The following is a 24,543-nucleotide window of genomic DNA, read 5'->3' as shown; positions in this document are numbered from 1 at the left end:
TTTTCCCCCCCCCCCCCCCCCGCCCCGGGTTGCTTCCCAATAATTGAAAAGGTATCTTGTATCAATTGAACTCTCTCCAATTAAGGTTTTCTAGGATTCCCTTTGTACCATCCTCCTACTACAATACAGTAATACAGATTCGTATCATGGACATGGGCCTGCTCTGCTGTGCTTATTTTGCACACAACACAGGACCCCAAGAGCATGAATTAACCCCGAGAACAATGCGCATGTATTGTAACTTGCCATGTGTGCGCAAGAATTTAACAAGCTGCTCAATTGGACCAATCATGTTTTCCTTTTAACAATGGCAAAGTTTGATCTTTTTTTTCCCCTGGAAGCCTAAAGCACCGTGCGAGAAGAGTGATACACAAAGGTGCATTGTCTAGAGAAGAATCTTGCTAAAAAAGAAAAACGGATCACTTGACAACAGAGTTGGAGGCCAGCTCAAGCAGAGAACAGGAACAGCACAAAATTTGAGTTAACCCAGGTAGGATGGGAAGAACATAAAATCAATCCATGCATTGTTCATCACAAGAGCTCAACGGCATGGCCGTTAAAGTTAAAAGATACTTCTGCAAGTGGGGATTCCTCGATTCATCTGCAGTCTTCGGAACAGAAGAGGACTGTGTTACCAAGCGTTGTAGCAAAACTAGCTCTCAATATTGACGATTTTCTAGGGCTGAAATCTAACAAACCATAAGATCTGCACTGTGCAATTGATGATGAAATGATCTATAAACAGTTGCGCCGACTTGGCTAGGGGATTGATTCCCTGACTTGTGTATAATTCCAGTTAGCAAGTCAAATTTGATCCAAAACGAAAGGTAGAACAAATAAATACAAATACTTGAAGCATATTTATCAAACTGAGCAGAACGAGGAGGCATGCTATTCACAAGGGAGCAAGAATAATAAATTCTCAAAAGGCAGAAGTCCCAATTCAAGTATCAACCAATTTATTGCAGCAAGAACCACAGTTGAACTATCTTCAAACAATATCCTACTACAACACCTAGCAGCTCCATTTTGGAAAATTCATCAGTAAACCCCATTTCAGAGAAAATTTCTCTTCACCACCAAAACAATGCCTTGCCTAAGCAAATGCACCCGTACAAGCTGTGGCTGGAGTTGCTTCCAGCTGTTTCCTTGGAGCACTGTACTTCTTGGTAATGAATCTGCAAAAGAACAATAATATATGTTATCATAGCAGTTTTTAAGATATTAAAATGGTTTGCTCTGATGGAGCCCTGTACACCTCTACCATAACAGAAACAAAAATAGGACAACCTCGCTGAAATTGAAGCAAAACCTGCTTTCCCTATAATTTGTCTCATTTTTATGCCATGTTCACGCCAATAAAATGCCAAAAAAAAAAAGTATTGAAATCAACAAAATATGGAATAACAAATGTAGGCATACAACTTGTATGTTCTTTCAAGTTACCTGAAGAAATCCCGCCACATCAACTCAAACATCAACCAGTTCATTCCAGCTCCAGGTGAACTGCTACCACCACTATTGTGATTTGAGGCAGCGGAAATTGTTCTATCAATAAATTAATATCATTCATGAGCGCATGCTTTCTAAATGATATTGCAACATTCAAGTGGAGAGGAAATTAAGAAAGAATTTTAGGGCACACCTTGTAGCAGTCTTTTTAAGCTCATCAAACATGGAACGGGCAGAGATGCACCCCATTGTGAGCCATGGAGAAATTTTGCAGGAGAAGTTTGCACCATATATGCTTTCATGGCTGCCACCCTTGGGAGGTTGTGCTTGACACTCAGCTGCAAATTTGTTGAGCCTCTTTAGTGCTTCAGTCTCGCCTCCCACCATAGAAGCATTTGCAGCTGCCTTTCCATCCTGCATTTTTATTAAAGGACAGCATCATGAGTGCAACCCAAAGTAATGATAATAAGATCACAAAGCATTATGTTTTGGATAGATGGTTTCTGTAATATGCGAGACGAGCAGTTTACATGAGGAATGGTAATCAAACAAGGTAGCAATGCAAACAGACAGCCACTTTCACAGTCTAAGCATTTTTAAAAATGAAAACCTGGGATTGGCAAGTATTCAGGCTAACGATGCAACAAGTACCTGATGTCAACAATTCAGATTGCATGATTATAGCATTAAAAGGCCAAATTGATCTACTAAATAAACGCTGTTTCCATCCATCACTCACATCAGTCATAATTGAACATCATATTGTTAAAACATAAAACCTTTTCATTTCAAGTTAAATCCTAGCCATCTAGTCAAAGTCTGATTTCTATTCACATCCTTCCTACCAATAACCAGTCATCATAACTACAGTTTTCAATACAGAAATTTGAATGATCATACAAAAAAAAAAAAGTGAACAATAACAACATATATAACATAATCAAAGCACACAAAAGCATAGCAAAAGGACAGTTTTAACTAAACCTGAGCTGGGTTGAGACCCAAATCCAATAAAGTTGGGATATCCCCAGGCTCCACATCTCCTCTTGAAGGCAAACCCTTTAATTGATCCAAAGTCTCAGTGGTCTTCCTAATCTCCAAACCCTGCACTTTCTCCTTGAACCCACCATAATTCGATGGCATATCTTCCAACTTGAAAGGCAAATCATCCAAATGATACAAGGTACTTCCCCAAAAGTACTTAACCTCAACTCCCTCATCTTTCATGAGCTCTTCGATCTTCTCCTCCGCCTTAACCTCATCATGAGACACCTCTCTATGTGCATACACAGCATCAGCTCCAATAGCCTTAGCCAATTCAACCAATACAGTCTCTGGTTTCCCAACTCTCACCACAAGATCAGACCCTCTAGCCTGCAAGTTCTTGCGGAGGTCAGAGACCGATTCAATCAAGAAATTGGCACGATAAGGCCCAGTCTTGTCAAATCCAGAGGAAGATTTCCCATAGTCTCTCGGGTCAAAACAATAAACAGGCAAAACAGACATAGAGTCATTGTTGGCAGAGTTGAGGCACTCATTGTCATGGACACGCAAGTCGTTGCGAAACCAAACGATGCAAGCTCGACGAGTTCCGGCAGCATTTGAGGGGTCGGAGGGGCGGCGCGGCCCAAGAGTGAGAGGGGTATGGAGAGGGTTGGCAGAGATGGTAGACTTGAAGGAGAGTTTGGGAGAAGAAGTGGAAGAAGTGAGAGAGAGGTGAGTTAGAGAGGTTGCTTGAGTAGGTATCTTAGCCTTGGTTGGAGGAGAGGAGAAAAGAGTAGAGATTTTGGGTTGAGTGAAAAAGTGGGTGGGTAAGATTGTGGGAAGAGAAAGAGAAAGAGAAGCAGTGGCAAAAGGGGATGAAGAGACAATGGCAAGTTGCTGCTGGTGGTTTTGGTCTTCTGAAGTGGATTCTGCGGTGGCGGTTTCCAGGTTTTGAAGATGGGGATCCATTGTGGTATGGAGAAAGAAGATAAGCTGTTGGGTCTTTGTGTTCTTGTCACCTTACAAAATGGTTTGGTTTCAAAACGCTATTATTGTATGGTTGTTTCTAGGAGCCCATACATCCCCCCTCCCTCCCTCCACCTCTGTCCTCACTCCTCACCTAACATTTTCACCATTATTTTGATTCCCATCTGGATCTCGAAGGGTGTTTTGGTAATTAGGCTCTTGGTTGGTTTGTTGATGATGTTGTGATGGGCCGATTTAGATATTTTTATTTTTTATTAAAAAATTATATATATATATATAGGTTTTTAAATATAATTTTATAATTTAAAAAAAAATTAATTTTAAATAAAAAATATCAAAAATATAATAAATTCAGAAGTGTGTATTCAAATAAATAAATAAAAATTTATTAACAATACATAAAAATAAAACTTAAAAAATTAAAAAATAGATATAGTTCAATATATTTAATCTTAAAATACGAAATAATTATCTAAAAATAAAAAAATATCTCTAAAATGGTTTTGTTTGAAACATCGTGGCTGGCTGGCTGCATGTTTTTTTTTTTATATAAAAACAATAATTTTCATTTTATTTTTTTTTTTTTTTTTTATAAAAACAATAATTTTCATTTAAAAAAAAACGTTGAAACAATATTATTTCAAAATTAACCTCACGAACTGGGCTCTTATACGAGTCTTTTGTCGACGCAGTGGAGGGTTTGGTTCTTGAAACAACTTTCGTCGTTATTTCCTGTAGAACCGCAGCAAATAACAACGGGGGAAAAATCTTTTTAAATTGATAAACATAACCATATTTATAATTACATGAGCTTGCAGCGGTAAAGCGGTAAATACAAACAACCCATCACGTGATTTCTAACTAGATTCTATAGCAGGTGTGGGCGAGATTATCAAACTGGTTAAATTAAGAAAATAAAAAATAATTATAAAAATTAAATTATAAAAAAGTTAATTAAGCTTATTAAAATTTTAAAAAAATTAACTGATTCAGTTTGATTTTAATTTTATAAACTTCAAACTAAAAAAATCAAACAAAAACAAAAAAAAAATTGAAGCAAACCAGAAAAACCAAAACAAAACTAAACATAGCCAAAATGATTAGAACCGGTTTTGGTTCGCAAACCAGAAAAACCAAAACAAAACTAAAGAACATAGCCAAAATAATTAGGACCGGTTTTGGTTTAATTTTATTTTTTTAATTTTGTTTAGTTATTTTTTTTATAAAAATCAAATCAAATAGAAAATAATCACCTCTATATAGATTATATATGGTTATTATTATTATTATTATTATTATTATTATTTTGATTAATATAGGTGTTGGAGTTGTTTACGTGTATTTCGATTAATTTCATGAAACTTAAATTTAATAATGATACAAATCTTTAACGACTTTAAAATTTATAAAATTTAAATTGATAAATTTTAAAAAATAAATTTAACACTATACCTGCATTGATCACGAATGGTTACTTACTTTTACAACAGGTGATTCATGCAAAATCTAGAAAATACCTTCACAACCCCAGCATAGAACATGTCATTTTTATCTCTACAAGAGAGATCCATTTGTCGGGATGACCATACACTACCTGATGAGCACGTCTCATGGAAACTAGGAGAGGGGCAATCGTTCATATGAGAAAATTATTCTGAGTAATAAACCAATGATGACACCTCGCCTGTAACCCCGAATGGTGGCTCTGCCACCAGGTTACCCTATGCACAAGAATCTAATCCTTAGCTGCAAATTAACGAGGAATGATCACTAGGTTGCTCTCTATCCAATGAGTTTATTCCTAATCAAGAAATTATGTTATTTGCAAACTAAAACAAGGAACCACTAGGGTTCACTCAACAACATGGGAACTGCTGACAAGATTTTTATTCTTTATAGGTTGAGGAACCAGCTTCTGTAGGAAAATAAATAGCGTCTTCTTATTTTGATGTAGCTTTTATTTTATGATTGTAATTTAAAAAAAAAATTTAAAAATATAATTAATTATGAGAAAAATTAGTGAATAACAAATATAGTTTACGGTTGTTTTTTAAAGTATTTTTTTATTTGAAAATGTATCAAAATAATATTTTTTTTATTTTTTAAAAATTATTTTTGATATCAACACATCAAAATAATCTAAAAACACAAAAATATATTAATTTGAAGCAAATAAAAAAATTCAAACTTTTTAAAAATTCAAAAACAAGTAAAGTATTATGAAACTCAGTTAAAAAACATATAAAAAATACTCCACAAAAACTATATTTTAAATTTAATTTTTAATGGATCTCGTAATACAAAATATATTTTTGTTTATTACATATAAAAACTAGTGAATATAAAAACTAGTAAATAACAAACATAGCTTAAGTCTAGATCTGCCTTTTAACAATGGTTAGCAATAAATAAAAGCCATATCTAGAATGGATCAAACCAAGCTTACCCGTTTCCTCATGGTTTCGATGTCCTAAATTCACCACATTCTCTGGAAAACGTAGTCAATCCATCACAGAACATTGAACTAAATTTGTTGCACAATACATTGATGTTGATGATTATGCCAGACTTAGATTTATTTAATAATTCACCAAGTAAGGCAACCTATGTTCGGTATATATATGAATTTGCCTGCAAATTCTGCATAAGATTGGCAATAATTAAACAGCTTATATTCCATTCACAATTCTTTCTTGTAACTTGGAGTGGCACATATAATTAGTAGTTAACACGAGGAACTGAAAAATTTTCATTAGCACACTATTTTTTTCAAAAAAAGGTAAATTAATAAATTTTTAAAAAATAATTTAATAAAATAATATGATTTTTATATATCGTAATTGGAAAACGCAACATTCATACTTATTATTATTTAAAAACATGATATTTTATAAAAAAAATTTATAAAATGAACTAAACATGTTATAACTAGAAAATAAAAAAAATAAAAATAAAAATAAAATTCATGAGACACGTCAAAAACTTCAATTAAAATATTATTTGTACCATTGAAATCTCCAAAAAAAAAAATTCAACACAAAAAAGTATCCTAATAATGACTAAAGTGAATAATACTTGTTGTCTAAAAATAATAGGTAGTTCATTTATTTTTAACAGTAAATGTAACATGTTTTATTCATTATTAATAATTTTTTTATTTTTTTATTTATCTTATCAAGAATTTTGGATAATACTAATAATATTATAATTAAAACTTTATTCATTTATTTTTTCTCTACTTATCATAATTTATGCAATTCATTTCTTAACATTTTTGAAATATCACTTTTCAAATAAGAACAAACTTCAATTTCATGTTTTACAACCGAGATATATACAAATCATTCATCAATTTTTTTTTTAAAGTGTTATCTTGCAAAAAAATAATAATTAAAAGGTTCTAATTTAAAAAAATAAAAAATAAAATCGTAATAGCTGCCGTTTGGCCTCACTTGTGAGGATTACAACCGGGATATTTGGAATGCTTTTCAATCATTTCCCCTGAAGTAGCAAGTTTGTCGTTTGGCGAGGTTATAAAAGTTTTTTATAAAAAAAAAAAAATGAATTTTTTTATTTTAAATTAATATTATTTTATATTAATACATTATTTTTTTAATATCAAAAATATTTTTTTAAAAAATAAAAAATATTATTTTAATATATTTTTAATTAAAAATATTTGAAAAACTGTTTGGGAAAATGTTTATATATATTAATATTAAAAATAATTTTTTAAAAATAAAAATATTCAGTAGAAACTAGAAACTCAAACGCCGCGGCATCTAATAATTCTGTATGGGTCGTGTCATCTGGCTTGCTCTTGGCACGTAATCTACCCTTAACCCGTTGTCTTTCTTTACATTCAGGGAGCAATGAAGGGTAGACTGTGAAACCTCTTATTTTTGCTGGGCAATCCAATCTTTGAGCATCAAACTACTAAATAAATATTCTCTTACATATGGAAGGGTTGTTGGGCTTTGTGCGTTCACCAGCGGCTACTCCTATCGCGAGCCCTTCTCTGTTCTACGCTTCAAAATCAAAGAAAAATAGCTGGTTGAGAGCCAAACTCAACGCTGAAAATGACCCATTGCTCCAAGCCGCCACTAGTGCTGCTTCACTTCGTTTCCAGGAAATGCATCGACCAGGCAAACCTCTTCTCTTTATTAGTTATCTGATGCCGAGCTCTTTTTCTGTCGGCCATTTTGTCGAACAGTTTGATAAGAAATTGAGATATTGGCTTCATGTTGTCAAATCTGTGCAAACAAGCTCATAAGGTCTTTTTTCTAATACTATATAACGCATACAATGTTATATGTTGATACCGGTCTAATGCAGGATTTGGGTACCTGTCTTTTTTGTTACATGGAGAATTACAAGCTGTATTTTAATCCCCAGTTTTTGGCATTATGATTTATTTTCCTTTTCTGCCAAGCCAGCACACATTAGTGGTTTGCTGTTTGCTGTGATTGAGGGGTGGGGTGGCAACTTGAACCTTAGAACATGAAAACATTCGTGCCTTTGAGGCATGAGTATTGGTCTGTCGGCTAAGCATTGATGTGGATAGTTAAATTAGCATTACTGGCTGATGATGTCCCAAAATTTAATATGCTAAGGAATGAGGTGTATGGATAGTGGTTAATCATATGTTCACATTAATATCTCCTTCTCTTTAGACCTGCAAAATACTCCCAATCGGTAGGATTTAAAAATTCTCCAAAGATAAAATCAATAACTTTAAATGAAAATGGTAATAGATGAAAGAAAGAGCTTTAAAGTCCGAGAATAAGAATATTTGTTCTTATTTTTGTATGATTAATGCTCTAAGGACTCAAATATAGAAGTTTGGAGAGTAGAAAAATTAAATTTGAACCTTGAAGGATTCATGGGATATTTATAACACACGAGTCTTATTCTTTTATAAAAATAAGGGGTTGAAGTGTCATTTTGTCTTGATAACATTTAATGAAGGATAATAAATATCTGTTAAATATGCATTAATAAATAATAAATAAGGCAAGTCCTTAGAACATTTTTATACACCTAGAGGTGTCGTGCAAGTAGGATACAAAAATATAGTTGAGTCCATGGAGGCTGAGCTATTTCTCTTAGTTGTATCTATAGGGACTGAAGTCTTCCTCTTAGCTGAATCCAAGGGAGCTAGGTTCTTTTCTTAGCCGTGTCCAAGGGAGTTGAGCACTTGCTTTGGTAGTGCCCAAGTGCCAAGGGAAGCGCCGAACTCCTTTGGGCACAGAGAAGAGCTTGGCTCTCTTGGGTTCAGCTTGGGGTATGAGCTTGGTCCACTTAAAATTACTGACTTTATTATCGAAGAGTCTTTTAAGTCCCACCGATAAAGATTGTTTTGCAGGTATTGGGACTTCTACCATCAATTTTATATTTACTGGGCTAAGGAGAAGGAAATAATGATATGAATATTTGATTAACCACTATCCAAACATTAAATAACTTGTTCCTTGGACATACTAGATTTTAGGACATCGATCACTTGAAAATAGCTTACTTGGGCCTGCCATTTTATTGTTTGATAGTTGCTACATTAAAACCTTTCAAAATGTGTTTTTGTCTGATAAAACTTTACTGTCATTTTTTCTTTGTTCTGAAAGAATTAATCTTCATAGGTTGTCCCATTCACTCACCAGATGAGTGAATATAAACCGAGCTTCTTGTTGCTTTTCCAGGTTAACATTTCAATCTTCCCATGGCATTTTGATGCTGTACGAGGTTTGTCTTTTAGCTGGCTGGAATGTAATTTGCATTAACTCTTGCATTGCAGAGCCTCTTTTCGTGGATCCATATGCTGGTTGCTTTGTTCATCCCGATGTACAGATGGATTTGAAGAAGTGCTCACACCAGTATTGCCTTGCGACTAAATTCATTGATGATAAGTTACTTCGTACAGTGAACCATATCGATGGACTCAAGCAGGTACTTTGCCTACCAAATTCAGGTTACATTGAACATTTTGCACCACTTTGAAGTAATTTATTGTTTTCCATCTGTACTCTGCAGGTTGTTTTGTTAACAGACGGGATGGACACTCGGCCATATAGGCTTAACTGGCCAACTTCAACTGTAATATTTGACATATCCTCAGAAAGGATATTTAAAAAGTCAGCTGAAAAGCTTCAAGGTGATTGGTATATCACTAATTCAATAAATTTACAACCATGCCAGGGTCTTGATACATCACTCGACCATATAGTTGCTGCTAGGGATGATTAGATTTGACATGTTAACCATGCCTGTGTTTTGAGTGTGGATCCACAGATAAATTGATTATTCTAAATATTACAATTAGGTTACATCATTTGGGTGAAAAGGTTTTCATGTTTCAGGATTTCATAAGAAGTTTAAGTAGTATTGACATTAACTCCATCTGCAAATCTATACTCGTCAAAATTAAAAATGTGGTTCTTCTACATGGATTTATAAATTTGAATTAGTTAGGTAAGCAGTACAAATGCTTGACACTATCTTCTTGAAGATGCTAGGTGTTGGGGCCAAAATTCCAAGAAATTGCTTGTTCCTGCATGTTCCTTTGGAGTCCTCTGATATACAACACAGTCTGCGTGCTAAAGGCTTTAATGGTAATCAGCCTAGTATATGGGTCGTCCAGGTGATTGAGGCTTCTATTTTTTTTTTATGAGGATTCCAATGTTGCATAAAACCATTTGGCTTTGTTTTTTGTGAGGAAGTTGTTATAGCATGTAATTTGTTTCCTTAACGAGGGAAATACTGTTATTTTATGGGTTTTCAGGGACTGCCTGTTATGACTTTGGCAAATTTCAAAGAAATTTTGTCGGTTGCCAGTAGTTTGGCCATGAGTGGATGCTTGTTCTTGGGGGAACTGCCTGCATGGTTGGCAGAAACTGAAATTGGCGTCAAGGTTAGATTCAGACTTCAAAACTGCCTTTTCCTTTCTTTTACCTTCTCTCAATAAGCAAGGCCCTATCCTGTTGTCTGGCCTCTTGCACAGCCCAGTGCAGAGAAATGGATGAACAGGCTCTTCATGAGCAATGGGTTCCGAGTGGACATGATTGGCTATGATGAAGTTGCTAAGAGTTTAGGAAAGGAAGTATCACCAGGAGAATACAAGAATATATTATTTGTCGCAGAACAATTGCAATTTTCAGATGATCAGGTGTGAAAATAAAGCACTTACTGTTTGATTCGTGGGTTGCTTGATAAGGGAGGGGGGTTAATTATAAAAAAAATGTCTTCTCCTAATGTTTTATCTGTTGATGTGAAATTCTCAAAGAATGACCGTTATTTGCAATTTTAGGTATATCTATGTTAAGCATGTGTAACTGTGACTTGGTATTTTGAGGGCTAGCAATTGTCAAATTATTTGATCTCAAATATTTCATATGTAGTTCTTTAATCTGTTGTTAAAGTTTCTTATTGCATGGAGTTGTTTAAATATTTCTCAGACCATGAGTGTTATTCTTTATCATGGGAAATTGATGGCTAGATCATAAATGCCAGGAGCTTCACGATTGCAGATGCCATTATCTGATGTATTTGCCATTTTTTTTCCTGTCAGATGGAATTTTGGAGGAGAGAATTGCAAAGGGTTGAGGAGGAAGGGGATGAAGAAGGGTTCGAGGAGCTCTAAATTTAAACAAAGAACTGCATTACATTAACATCCTTTCCTCTCTCTCTCTCTCTTGGCTCTTCTACTTCACTATCTTTTTAGCAGTTCTTCAGAACGTGTTAACCCAAAATAGAAGGTTTATGTAATAAAGTGTTCCCAAGTTTCTTTGGACCTCCAGTCCAAGTGGCACGTCTCCCTTTTTGTATATAGAGAGGATTCGAACTACATGAAAGCATTTTGGGATGGAGAGAGATAAAGGGAGAAGCTGCATTGCATAGTCCTGCAACTGAATAAAAGCAAAGAGCACTGATTTCTGGGATTCGGGAAGAAGATCGCATCCGGTGTTTGGTTATTGCAGTCTTAGGTGTAATTGAATGAAGAACAGCTCAATAAATTTCAGTTGTCATTTCAGTTTTGGTAAAATGATGCCCTCATTTCCCTGTATGCATGCATGCATGATTTACAGCGCAAAATAAAATTCATTCATGAGCATTATTAAAAATTAGGCATGCCTTCAAGGTTATTTAAAATTACTCTTAGAACAGACACAAGAAAATTATATAAATTAATACATTTGATTTTAATACACAAGACTTTGCGGTGATCTAAATAAAAATTCAGGTATATTTTTTTAGATTTAGAGGTTGAATATAGAAAATTCTTGGACTTCGAGGGTCAAACTAGAATGTTCTGTAGATTATATGAAAAGCATATTTTATCCAAAGATTTATTGGTTTTTGTTGGTCAATTTAGATGGGAAAGTTCCCATTAAAGTATTCGAATTTGTCAAGCACTCCTCAAAAGTAATTCAATCATATATATGTCATGTCAGTGTCTTGCAAACCGCACAATTCACTTAGCAGACGCGAACCATTCACTTACGAACAAATCCTCAATTTGGCAATGACATTTATGGACGGGACAATCTCTACAAAGTACAAGCTTAATACAGCTTAGTGAATTCTTGACGAGCAAGGTCATGAGCACGAGATGGAGCTATCTATCACAAGCACCAAAAGCGAGTAAGGAAGCTATGTGAACGGAAACAAACCCAGATCTCGGACAAAGCCGGCTGCTAATTTGTCTCACTTCCGACGGATAGTTACTCGTTAGTTAGCAAGGAGCAAGAAAAAGATCAACCCAGTTGGCAAAGAACCACCACCTAATAGGATTAAAGGAAATATTCTTGAAGTGCCTTCAGATGGCCATTGAAGGCAGTGTGCATAGCCACAAGCTTCAAAAGTAAAGAGAAGACAGGTGGATCAGGTGCTCTTACAGACTTCCAAAAAAAAAAAAAAAACAGAAGGGTTGCATGCATGCCTGCCTGCCAAAGATGACTAGCGGAAATAGCATGTGGATAGAGTCAACAGCACATTCAAATCATCTTTTGTGAAACTCAGTATACACACCTTGCTATGGATTATAGTTCAACGAGGTGGAAAAGGTCTATTCTATCTACATATATAAAAGAATTTGGCAAAATGAATTAAATACAATACAGTGCTATTAATGTCACCAACTATAGTTATCTATCAAGAAAAGGGCGGCCCAGGATGTAATCTATGATGATACAAATTGAGGAAGTGGACCTTTTACGCCTTGTACCATATTTTCAATCTTATCAGCCTCAGACTGTGGAAGTAATACTTCTCTAATCAAGTTTGAATCTTCAGAAGACTCTTTCTGATAGGGGATGTGTGCTGTTGATCCTTGATTTTTTTTGAGAAACTTCTGGTATCCGCTAATTACATACAGGATCCTTAAACTGAAATGCTGGGCTTGGATTCCAGAGAACCCTGATTGATGGCTTTCCCAGCAAAAAGAATTGATTCAGCACCACGCATATGAACGTACTTAGGAAGTATATCCTGCAGAAATTCATTGAAAGAGTAAACGTGTCAGAAAAATGAATTCCAAAGGGGTAGATTAGAACAAATCTGTTTGTTGTGGCTTGAAGAAAGCTCGAATCCTTCTTATCGACGCATGCATGCCTTTTCTTTTTCTTTTATTCCAAGCAATGGTGCCAAATTAAAAATAGAGCATAGTGTGAACAGGAAAAGCAGAAGTTCTTCGGGAATCAAAGTCGAAAATTAGTTCATCAAAGTTTCATGTGTGGGTCTGAGAAGAAAACGATTTTTCCACATAAAGGCTCAACTTGGATTAAAAATGATTAAAATTCAAAAAGGAGTGCAGGACGGAATGCAAAGATAAAAGAAGAATGCAAGACAAGAAAGAGAAATCAAGCCATTAACTGATCATTGCCAGTATTGCTATCATCATCCAACCATTTTCATTAATAAGCAAATAGGATAGAACAGAAGCAATAAAAGCATGGTTTTAGCATTGACTGTTCTGTGAGAGGTGAACATAAACGTAGGAAGAGAGAGTTTAGAGATACCATAAAAATATGAAATCCCAAGTGCCAATCTGTTGAAGATGTATCATCAGCTGACAAGCATGCTGATTTTTTCTGGCATTTCTAGATTAGAGGAGCCATGTTCCACATCCCGGTCTTCCTGCCTGAAAATTGATGTTGCCATATAACCAACTTTGGTAGATAAAACCCACAAGAAAATTGCATCCGATAGATGTGCAGGGCTGTAAGCCAAAAACAACGAGAAAGCACGAAGTTTATTCAACTTTCACGACATAAATTTTCCTTCCTTGTTCGACAATTCATTATTAGCATTTGCAGACCTAATCCAACACAGCTTTGTGGCAAGTCGATCAAGCTTTCTATAGTAAAAACCCAAGACTGACTATCCTCTCTCCCTGCAATTTTTATCTTTCCGAATTAGCAAGGGTAAAGGAAAGAGCAGTCCAACAATGTAGGTGTACAAGGCATCCACCTCTCGCTAGGTTGGATGAGGGAGACAGGTTGAAAGAGCGGTGATCGTCGGAGATGGGAAAGCCGATAGAGATTTGGTGTTCTCTCCAGTGTAGCCTAGGAGTGAAAGTAGCAGCTCGTGTGACGTTTCTTTCCTTTCTGTTTTTTTAATGTCTGGTAAGGAGGTAATTTTATAGTCATTACCATTAACATAGATAGGTTAGTATATGACGCGATTTCATTGGATGTAGCAGGTATTCTTGTAATACTGGAGTTATTTTCTTTATTAATAAACGAAAAAAATATGCCTTGTATATATATATATTAAACAACGAGCATTATTAGGGTTGATAGACGCGCTGCCGGATTACGGGGCTCATGTCACAAACATTACCAAGTCAAACCTGACTTGCCTGATCTCTTAATTTAATGCCCCAAAAAAGGGCCACCTCGAGCTGCCTCAAATTCAAAAATATCGAAACTTCATGCATCCCAAAAATTGGCAAATACAGGAACTCTACACAAAATCCAGGACGGAGGAAGCGCAAAAATCTTAGCCTATAGAAAGCATCGTGAGCTGAAAATGCGGTCAGTCTTCTTCCCCTCATCATGACTTTGCCACTACTGCCTTTACTCTGCCTTGGCTCCGATTTATCCTTTGCTTCTGTCCACGTTCTCTATGCTCGTCCCCTCTTTCATGGGAATCCACATCTTCATATCTGACTGGTTTAATAATCAGCCCTTGTTTTTTCACCACCTGCATGGGATGCCTTCGGATTAGAGAATAGTTGCGGCAAAATACTCGAGCATCCACGAGATATGGAGAAAGCATAACATATATAAATGCATTTTAGCCAGACCCGTCAAATTTTTCATAATACAAAGACCTTCCACATCCAAAAATGAACAATCAAAGTTAATCAGGAGAATATAGGAATGTGAATGTGAGAAAATCACTCACTTCAGGCCGATTAAGAGCTCTGACAGCTGTTGCAGGATTGAATTCAGGCCCAATAGGCATGCGGATGCTCTGCTCAAAAACTTCCTTCGATGTGAAGGGGTAAGGCAGTGTTCCTGTAAGCAATTTTTCTGCCTGCAAAATCCAAACAGAGTTACAGATTATTTAACTACCACAACAAATACCAAAATCTTTGGACCTACAAGGTAAACAACACAAAAGGGCAACCCAAGCTCAAGCTAGCAAACAATCACTTTGATACAAGAACAGGAAAACAGTCTTTCATCTTCACAGCATCTCACAAACGATGATTTTTTTTTCCTAAACAAGTAGCATTTCAACTTAATCAATCTTACAATCTCAAAATAATATTCTATTTCAACTGAAAGCTTCTTAGCCAGAACTTAAAGGACACTGGTTTTTATATTCATTATTACAATGTGATTTTCAACAGGAGACAGTAGAAAAAGATGCCTGGTGAATCATACAACAAACATCACTAACCTTTTTATCCAACTTCTCTGAGATGATAACATGTTTAAGATGTGCATCCTTCCTTTTCCTCAAAGCCTCATCCCTTTTTCTCTTTGCATTTTCATGCTCTTCCAAAACCCATGAAGGCAAACCTTTCTTTTTCTGTACACGAGTCCATTGGCCCCAGCCAGGAAGTTGAACAGGTTTTTCAGGTTCAGGATTTTCCTCGTTCACAATTTCCTCTTTATCTTTGCTAAATTCTTCTTGCACATCATCCCCTGCAAAAGCTTCACGTATAAGCTCTGCTTGGGAAGGAAGCTTGTAAGATGATTTGTGCTCTGAAGACAAAATCCCATCCAGCATCTGTCCTTCACTGTCCGCATCACTATCCTCCCCTACTTCCTTCAGGGTTCCAGAGAAGAGTAAAAATTGTAAGCAGCAGCCAATTATAAGAAGAAGAAAAAAGAGTACAGCAGATGAGGTCATACCTCTAATTCTACATCTCGATTATGGGTAACAGGCTCAACAACTTTCAGAGAACTTCTGTCATTGGTGTCAACTTCATTTCGACTGCTGCTCATCTGCTAGTTATGTGCAGTTTATTCTCAGGTTACCCAATCCATCCATATGGAAGAACAGATACAAGTTTAAAAAAAGAAGGCAAACAATACCTTTTTCCATGTGTCTGAATGAAGCATAGAAACTTCATATGTTGTCTTGGGACCTAGGTCTTTAACAAGTTCAGAAATCTGCAAAGAATTATGTTTTTCAGGTTTGCAGCCTCAGCAAAAGAGATACAATTTCAGTATAGGCTGGGAAGAAACCAAAATCCATTACCTTCAAAACAGAATCCCGAGGAGTGTTGGCATCTACATCAAGCAAAACAGAATTGACATCAATACTATTTTGCACATCATCTGTTCTGCCTAAACGAACATCAACGTCTTCTTCAGCTTCCAACTCAGCTTCACTATCACTGGAATAAGTGCTTGATCTGATCTTATTTTTAGGTTCTATAACCTGCATTTTAGATGCACCAAACACCCTTCGACCACTCACACTGCCTGTTTTTGTAATTTTTGCCTCATCTGCATCTTCCAGCTGCATCAATGACGATTCAAACTCTTGAATAGCAAGCCTACCTTCTTCATCAGCTGCTTCCTTCTTTTTCTTCAATGCCCTTTTCTATACCAAAGAAAATTAAAAAGAAAAATACTGAGAAAAGATAGAAAATTTATTTAAAGGATCCATAGAAAAATTTAGGGAAGAAGCAAATGACTGGAAGAGTATCATTTTCAAGCAAGGTGTTAAAGTTTCTCCCTGGGAAGAGAGGAGCAAGAGGGGAGGGGGTAGTAAGAAGGCAAACATCAGTTTAAAGAAGAGGAGCATATAAAAAGCAGACATTACCATGAAAGGTAAAGAAAGGACTCCCGAATCAGGCACTTCATCATCTTTTTCTAATACTCGTCTTGTCTTCTCTCTTGCTTGTGCTAGCAACTTAGGTGCCTTGTCCTCATCTGAACCACCTGCATTTTCGCTATCTTCTTCATCGCTGCTGTCATCACTGCTGCTACTGTCCTTCATAGAGTTCATTTTCCTAGTCAAAAGAGCATGCTGATGGAGTTGTTCAGCCATAGCAGCTCGAGTACCTTCATCTTGGGCATCCAAACCACGCTTAACAATACGTTGTGCCCATTTTGATTGGTTTTTGTGCCTTAAGGTCATGCGTTCCTGCATCAAATGTGCAAGGATAAGAGTGAGCATTTCAGTTTCATTAATTATCTTTAAAATTTTAGGGACATGAGGAATTTGTTTTTCAGAATTTTTTTGAAAACTATCAAAATTTGGATAGTTTTTTAATTATTTCAATGTTAACTATAAATTATTTTATAGTTTCATTAATCATGATAAGAGTTTCAAGGACATAAACAGTTTGATTTTCCGAATGCATTTATTAAATATATAGAAAATGGTCAATCACCTCTGCACGTTTGAACTCTTGCTTCATTGCCAGTTCTTTGGCTTCTTCTGCATCCATCGGCATTCCTACAGATCCTTTCAATCTTTCTTTCTTCAACAACCGATGGTATGTTTTTGATTTTATCTTCTTGACGCGTTTCATCTTCACCTCATGGCGGAAAAGAAGGCTCCGCATTTTTGCAATATGATTTCGACTGTTTACGTAATCTCCAAGGGATATCTTCCAAGCATCATGAAAAATATCAGTTTTGCAATAAAATAAAGAAAAACTGCAAATCATGCATCAATATGCATACAATTACGCCTGATGAGACAAACAATTTTCAGGTACCCAGGCACAAAAACTGTGACAACCGATTTCTCAAAGCTAAAAATTAAACAAAAAATGTCCAGATCACCCCAACCCCTACTCTGAGCAACACCTCTTTTTTCCCCTACTGTTCACATATGCAACTGTTATCTTGAAAATCTCTTTGCTGATTGAGAAAAATACTCAACCAAATAAATAACATGTTTAAAGTATTGGATGTTTGCTTTTAAAGACATAGAGAAGATCAACATGAGTCAGAAACGTGTGAATCAAAAAATGGCAAGAAAACTGCAAAAATATGGGTAACAGAGAGAACACAGGAGCATAGATGAACTGCATATAGAAAATATTAAGACACTAAATTGAATCAAGCAAAGAATATTTATGGCCTCCATACCTTATTTAATTCGAGAAGCTTTGAGCCATCTTCTTTATGAGCTGTCGCAACCTTGTCATCATGAACTAATGAAGACATTTTCTTCTCAAACTCAGTTCTAGGCTCAAATTCGGACGCTATTGCCCCTACAGTTGATAACCCCAAATCTGTATCTTTATCAAAAATAATGGTAGGTGCCTCCCTATTCCTCTTGACCAAAGGCTCCCATCTTGTAATATCTTTCTTTGATTGTTCATAAGCGGCGTTCCTTTCTAACCTGTCTCGAACCTCCTTGGGAAGTGGAGCTTGAAGAAGCTTTCCTTTTTTCTCCACATGACGTGTTATATTTCGAAGCTCTCTATAACCAGGTTTTCCTTGAATACTTTCAAGAAGGTCTTCAATAGCAATGCGGCCATCACCATCCAGAACATCACGAGTAGGATTATATTCAGACTCTGGATATCCCTCGGATACAACAACTTTGTTTTTCTTCTTGCCTGGGAACAACATAAGATTCGGGGCCATACAAACCTCTAATTACTAAAACAACAAAAGCAGCAAGCAGATATTTTATTAAGGCAAATATATGTGGTGAAAATAGTAATGCTCTAACCTTGACTAAGTTTATATTCCAAATATACAACACAATAAGAATCCATAAATGGATGTAAAAACAAGACACCTACTCAAACACAACTGGAACCCAAAGAATAATTACATGAGCAAGAAGAATGTTTTCCTCTCAAATGGTATCCCCTATACATTATTCATGTCTGCATCTCTGAACATGTCTAGATGTAGAAGATGCTTACACAAACTTCAGCTTCAAGCACTCTAACTTCATTGGTAAACAAGTAAGCATGCATTGTACATGAAAAGAATATCATTTACCCTACTAATCTTGAGAAATGGAAGTGATACCTTGAAAGGCCTGACTTGGCATTCCAGTGATTCCTTGCAACATCCTCAGATGCCGTTCATCATCTTCATCTTCAACATCATCACCAAGTTGATCTAGGTCTCCCTTTTTACCCTTATGGTCAGAAATCTTATTTTCGCCACCATCAAAGTCATAATCGTCGTCATCCGATTCAACATTCTCATCCTACATTAATTGAAAAAATATTTGAGATACCATCTAAGAAAACCAATGTTGGTAGATAAAAAAAGCCATCATTATAGCAAAACGAGTAGAGTGTAAAAAAAAAACACAGTCAATCAGTATAGCAAATCCCGATGCCATCAAGAAATAGAACAACATCTAATAACACACGAAATCCACTCTTCTAAAGTAAAATCCAGCAGTCGAACTAGCTGTTAATTTAACAGAAAATAATTTTTAGACAAGCTATGCTATGAATAAATATATACATATAGGGAGAGAGAGCTTGAAACCTTAAAATCCTCAGGTAACTTATACTCGTAATTCTCAACGGAATCGAAGCGGCGGTTCTTCTTTGATTCCTCTTCAGGCACTCCTTCCTCGTATTCATAAAAGTCGCCGTTAATACCTTCATCTTCTTCACTGCAGGACTGGTCATTAGGGTTGATTCGATCGAGCTCTTTCCTAAGAGATTGAGGTAAGCGTGGTCCGGTCCGCCTTTTCTCGTCCTCAATCTTGCCGTATTTTTTGCTGAATTTGGACTTTTTGGTAAATTTCTGTGGTCTATCATGTTTCTTACCGTCTCTCGATTTTCTCTTCTTCTCTATCATCTTCATGGCTTTGTATTTCCAAATGCTAGATTAGTTCGGGTAACAGCGGCGGTGCTTGTAAAATCTCCACTCAAAGTTATACACGCCTGCCTAGTTGGGAATTGGAATGGATGAAGAGACGCCGTTTTGTAGAGGAAGAAGGTTAGGTTTCTTAAGCGACAGAGGCTCCAAGGTTTTGGCCTTAAGGGTTTTATATAAACTACGTCGTTTATCTCCTGGGCATGAGAAGGAATTGTCGAGTATATTCATTTATTGTGCCGTAAAGGCACAAACATTTAACTAATCATCTTGTAATTAATCATGATTATTAAAATTAAGAAAGGTTCAATCAATTTTCAAATCAGAATGTATTTCTTCTGTTCCATTGAAGAAAAGCATGCTATTTACGTTGTAAAAATCATGAAATAAATAAAACTATTTATATGGATGGCGCTAAATTACATATAAAAACCAATTAGATGATCATGTTATGAGTTTATTTTTTATTTTTATAAAAAATATCATAAAAATATAAGATTCCAGAAAATTAAATTATGTTATAGGTATAAAAAAATTATGTTATAATGTGAAACTTAATTTACTTATATTTAACTTCAAATCTTAAAGCAAATGCATTCAGCATCAAGTTTCACTGGACGATGAACGTAAATACATTAAATCTTAACGAAACATTGAAGTGAATTAGATCCTAACACATGATTCATAGTCTTGGGTTAGACAAGGCTGCAGGATCTAAGGTTTTTTTGGATCTTAACGCAGGACTCATGAGAATTGGGTCCTTATAAAAGATATATAATCTTGGGTCAAGTGGGATTACAAGACCTAAGGGATTTGAATTTGTGCTCATGCCACATGTAAGCAACGTGAAGCATCTATTTCCAACTCCAAGTTTTTTAGGTTTGGAAGAGAATGCTTGATCCAAGTTAACAACAACAACAATAATAATAATTAATTTTACTCTTCAAATCAATTATATATTTTTTTATAGAAATAATATTTATTTTAAATTTAATAATATTAATAAGTATAATAATATTAATCTCGATGACCTAAGTTCTTATAATTTTTAGTCCCTTCAAATCAAATGTATGGTTTTTCTTCGATATCAATAGTATATTTTTCAAATTTATTAATGATAATAACAACAATAACAATAATTTTTATTTTACTATTTAAATCAAATTTATGGTTGTTTTCCAATATTGATAATAATTTTTTTAAATTTATTAATTATTTTATGAATAATATTAATTATAATAAAAATAATAATATTTATAACGTAAATAATAATATTTTTATATACTTTTCATTATAATAAAAACTATTAATTATTATTATTATTATTGATTTTTCCCTTCAAATCAATTCCATGTTTTTTTTATAGTAATAATATTTATTTTAAATATAATAATATTAATAATATTATTAAACTCGTTTGATCCAAGTTCTTATATTTTTTAATCCTTTCAAATTAAATTTATATTTTTTCTTCAATAATAATAATATTTTTTCAAATTTATTAATGACGATGATGATGATGAATTTTAATTTTAACCTTCAAATGAAATCTATTTTTGTTTTTAAATATTAATAATTTTTTTTTTCAAATTTAATAAGTATTATATTAATTATTTTAACTATAATAAAAATAATAATATTTATAATACAAATAATAATATTTTTAATATTAGAAATATTAATTATAAAAAAATAATATTTATAAGATAAATAATAATATTTTTGATAATGATACTTTTAATTATAATGAAAATAATAATATTTTGAATACAAATAATTATATTTAGAAACCTAAGATTTAAAAACTTTAGGTCCTGACACCGAACCCAAGAAAATTGGGTTTTGATTTAGGATTTAACACACGCAGTTTTACTGACCCTAGACGCTTGGTTCTGCATACCCTAGGCAGTGGGTCTTCAAACCTGCTTGTCTGGATGCACTTTTAAGTACTAATCACATACCCTAGACAGTGGGTCTTCAAACCTGCTTGTCTGGGTTTGCAGTCAAGTGTGTAGGTCTGATACTAGTGCTGAGGGCTTCACAGCCCCAACACCAGGTGTTTATAGCCTGGGGCTGTAGCCAGGCGCATAGTCTGACTCTAATACCTAGGATGCGGCAATCCAACATCAGGTGTTTGTAACTAGCCTACAGTCCCACCTAAATCTGAACTAGCTATTTTTTTATTAATCAAAAAGACAACCCCATCTCCTCTATAGTCTTTACAACTCTTTGTGGTAAAGGTAGCTCTATCATTATACTGTTTTAATCCACGGTACTTTTAGCAAAGAGCAATTCTAGACAGTGAAATCACTTACAGTTTACAGTACTTTCAAACAATACAATTTCTAATGAAATCACTTTCAGTTTACAGTACTTTTAAATAGCATAATCCATGATAAAAATACTCATAGTCTATAGTAATTCACATCCATAGTAAAAACTAAGTTCTTTTAATTATAGTTACTTCAGGTTAATTTTTAATATAAGAGAAAAGGATATCCATATTATATAATATCATGGATTTTTTTTTAATAGAAAAACAAAAAGATATGTTTATTCTTAGTAAAATAAATTAAGAATATATATATATATATATGAATTAATAAAAGGCTAATTAAATACTAAAACGGGAAAATGATCTTTTTACTAGAAACAAAAGATCAAAATATACATGTAAATATTTTAGCCCAACTATCTTTTTTATTTTATATATTTTTATTTATTTTCTATTGTCAATTAATTCAGGGTAGTAAGAACAAATATTTTTTATTTTTATAAATGCATAGTGAAAATACAACTTATTTATATAAAATATAAGAAAAAATTAGATATAAATTACAATAATCTTTTCGAAGTATTATGAAATCAAAAAATAATTCAAAAATATATATTTAAAAAAATAGTTAAACTAAACTATTTAAAAAATAGAGAGAGAGAATGTTAATTAAATTTCAAAAAGTAGTAATGAAAAGCAAAAGAAAGGTTAAGCATTATTAGCCCTGATAGCTTTGACATGTGATAACTGAAAAGTCTAATCACTTTTATTTTATTACCGCTCTATCTTTTTTTAACAAATTATTTATCATTTATTATAAAAGACAATTAGTTCAGACAATGTTTTTCATCTCTAATAATAAAAAAAATCAAGGTTCGAGTTTTCGGATCCTAAAAACCCATTTTTAACTTTTTTTTACTTGAAATACCTAATAAAGGTTTTATGAACCTAAATAAGGTCTTATGAACCTAAATAAACTCATTCCTAACAAAAAAAAACCTTTAATCAAAATAAAAATTTTAATTAATAAAAAAACTTAATAAACCATGATTTATTTTTTCATAATGATTGAAGTGGCAACATTACCTTTATTGAACTCCTCTTGCAATAGATGAACCTATTGAAACTAAAATTAATTTTTTTTTTATGTTCCAAATATGGCTAATCAAACTCTTTCTCTCTTCTAAACCTTTTTCTTTGACTTTTCTCTCATTTCTTAAGTGTTTAAAGACTAAAACATGAAAGAAAGAAAAAATTAAGTTTAGAGATGAGATGTAAAATGATAAAACAATAGGGATCAAATAATACTTAAAGAGATCAAAGTGAAGTTTTATGCACCAAAATTAAAAAAAAAAGAGGTATTTTGTTTTTGTTAAATTTGGTCCTTGTTTTTATAATTATTTTAAAATTATGATCTAAATTTTTTTTTTGCAATGTCGATATTTAATTTATAAACAAAATATTTCTTAGCAATTCACATTTGTTGTTGCTATCTGACATGAATATAAGAACTATAAAATTAAAGAAAAAATAAAAAAAATTAATGTTGTCACCTAGTTTTTAAGAAAATTAAAAATTCTAAAATATACACTAATTTTAAAAATATGAGAAAGGGGTTCGTTGTGTTTAAAGGAAAATAAACATCACCTTTATTACATTTTTTCAGAAAAAAATTATCTTTATCATGTGTTTTTTTTTAACCTATTTTATATGTGCTATTAATTGTTTAAATTTTTTATGAGTTTACTTGTAAGTCATTTATTATTGATCAATTTTTGTTCAGCAAACATTGAACCTTGAATTAAGAGTTTTGCAACTCAATGGTTTTTTTATATATCTTTTTTCAATTAAAAGCAACATTTGGATTTATGTCGATCTCTAAAATTAAGAGACTCATTAACTTAGTTGTTAAAACTAGAAGCAATATTTGGATTTATGTCAATCCCTAAAATTAAGAGACTTGTTAACTTAATTGTTAAAACTAGGTTTAAAAATGCCTTTGAGACTTGTTAACTTAGGGTTAAAAGCATCATACTAGATTTATATTAGGCCTTAAAACTAGGAGATATGTTAACTTAAATGTTAAAACCATGTTTAATCAAAATATCACCAATTTGACAAAAACTTGTGGACGTAATTCTTATTCTTTTTTTTAAAGAATATTTATAGTGAAATTATATACTAAGACCATCGATACATAATATAAAATATTAAAAATGACATCAAATCTAAACAAAACAAATAAAAAAAAATATCCACATCGAACATAACAGAAAACAACAATATCCACATAAAATTTAACAATTTAAAAAGAATATTAATACAAAGTAAATTTCACATCGAGACCAAACAATTACATCTTAAATAAATATACTGTGACTTAATACTATTTTTCCACTCCAAATTTTTTTTTTTGATTTTTTCTTTGTTTTCTCTCACTCTATCACCTCCCTAAAATTTGTCTCCTTCCCCTCTCTTTCCTCTTGATTTTTTTTATCCCCACCACCTTTTTCACCCTATCATTCACGTATCTTTCATATCATCTTATCTATTAATATTCTTATTCTTTATTCCCCT

The 24,543-nt window shown here is 33.6% G+C and overlaps 3 protein-coding genes across 3 annotated transcripts; 1 reads left to right on the top strand and 2 right to left on the bottom strand.

The window, feature by feature from the left end:
• Positions 1 to 745: 745 nt before the first annotated feature.
• LOC105114561 (blue-light photoreceptor PHR2-like) lies at positions 746 to 3,541 on the bottom strand. Its single transcript, XM_011011137.1, has 4 exons — positions 2,437 to 3,541; positions 1,646 to 1,866; positions 1,447 to 1,548; positions 746 to 1,178 (listed from the first exon to the last, which is right to left on the bottom strand). The coding sequence occupies exons 1-4, from the start codon at positions 3,403 to 3,405 to the stop codon at positions 1,097 to 1,099; spliced, it is 1,374 nt and encodes a 457-aa protein (XP_011009439.1). The 5' UTR covers positions 3,406 to 3,541; the 3' UTR covers positions 746 to 1,096.
• A 3,638-nt stretch (positions 3,542 to 7,179) lies between these two features.
• On the top strand, positions 7,180 to 11,446 carry LOC105114560 (uncharacterized). Its single transcript, XM_011011136.1, has 7 exons — positions 7,180 to 7,568; positions 9,215 to 9,366; positions 9,451 to 9,571; positions 9,933 to 10,057; positions 10,199 to 10,327; positions 10,418 to 10,582; positions 10,985 to 11,446. Exons 1-7 carry the CDS (start codon positions 7,382 to 7,384, stop codon positions 11,054 to 11,056), a joined length of 951 nt encoding a protein of 316 aa, XP_011009438.1. The 5' UTR covers positions 7,180 to 7,381; the 3' UTR covers positions 11,057 to 11,446.
• Positions 11,447 to 14,241: 2,795 nt separating this feature from the next.
• On the bottom strand, positions 14,242 to 19,839 carry LOC105114558 (uncharacterized protein C57A7.06-like). The gene is made up of 11 exons (XM_011011135.1): positions 19,356 to 19,839; positions 18,882 to 19,065; positions 17,982 to 18,457; positions 17,276 to 17,494; positions 16,702 to 17,025; positions 16,132 to 16,479; positions 15,966 to 16,043; positions 15,783 to 15,875; positions 15,325 to 15,696; positions 14,824 to 14,955; positions 14,242 to 14,619 (listed from the first exon to the last, which is right to left on the bottom strand). Exons 1-11 carry the CDS (start codon positions 19,677 to 19,679, stop codon positions 14,470 to 14,472), a joined length of 2,700 nt encoding a protein of 899 aa, XP_011009437.1. The 5' UTR covers positions 19,680 to 19,839; the 3' UTR covers positions 14,242 to 14,469.
• Between the last annotated feature and the right edge of the window lie 4,704 nt (positions 19,840 to 24,543).

This window comes from Populus euphratica, unplaced genomic scaffold (genome assembly GCF_000495115.2).
Source record: "Populus euphratica unplaced genomic scaffold, PopEup_1.0 scaffold545.1, whole genome shotgun sequence".
In the NCBI taxonomy this organism is placed as follows: Eukaryota; Viridiplantae; Streptophyta; class Magnoliopsida; order Malpighiales; family Salicaceae; genus Populus; species Populus euphratica.
Note: the sequence above shows the minus strand (reverse complement) of the source record. Positions and strands in the feature narration are given on the sequence as shown.

Coding starts and splice junctions, on each gene's coding strand:
- LOC105114561 (XM_011011137.1), bottom strand. CDS start 3,405: ATGGATCCCCATCTTCAAAACCTGGAAACCGCCACCGCAGAATCCACT. Junction 1,867..2,436: donor TGGGTCTCAACCCAGCTCAG/GTTTAGTTAAAA, acceptor ATAAAAATGCAG/GATGGAAAGGCAGCTGCAAA. Junction 1,549..1,645: donor CTTAAAAAGACTGCTACAAG/GTGTGCCCTAAA, acceptor ATTTATTGATAG/AACAATTTCCGCTGCCTCAA.
- LOC105114560 (XM_011011136.1), top strand. CDS start 7,382: ATGGAAGGGTTGTTGGGCTTTGTGCGTTCACCAGCGGCTACTCCTATC. Junction 9,367..9,450: donor ATATCGATGGACTCAAGCAG/GTACTTTGCCTA, acceptor TGTACTCTGCAG/GTTGTTTTGTTAACAGACGG. Junction 10,058..10,198: donor CTAGTATATGGGTCGTCCAG/GTGATTGAGGCT, acceptor ATGGGTTTTCAG/GGACTGCCTGTTATGACTTT.
- LOC105114558 (XM_011011135.1), bottom strand. CDS start 19,679: ATGAAGATGATAGAGAAGAAGAGAAAATCGAGAGACGGTAAGAAACAT. Junction 19,066..19,355: donor AGTTACCTGAGGATTTTAAG/GTTTCAAGCTCT, acceptor CAATTAATGTAG/GATGAGAATGTTGAATCGGA. Junction 18,458..18,881: donor GCCAAGTCAGGCCTTTCAAG/GTATCACTTCCA, acceptor TGTTGTTCCCAG/GCAAGAAGAAAAACAAAGTT.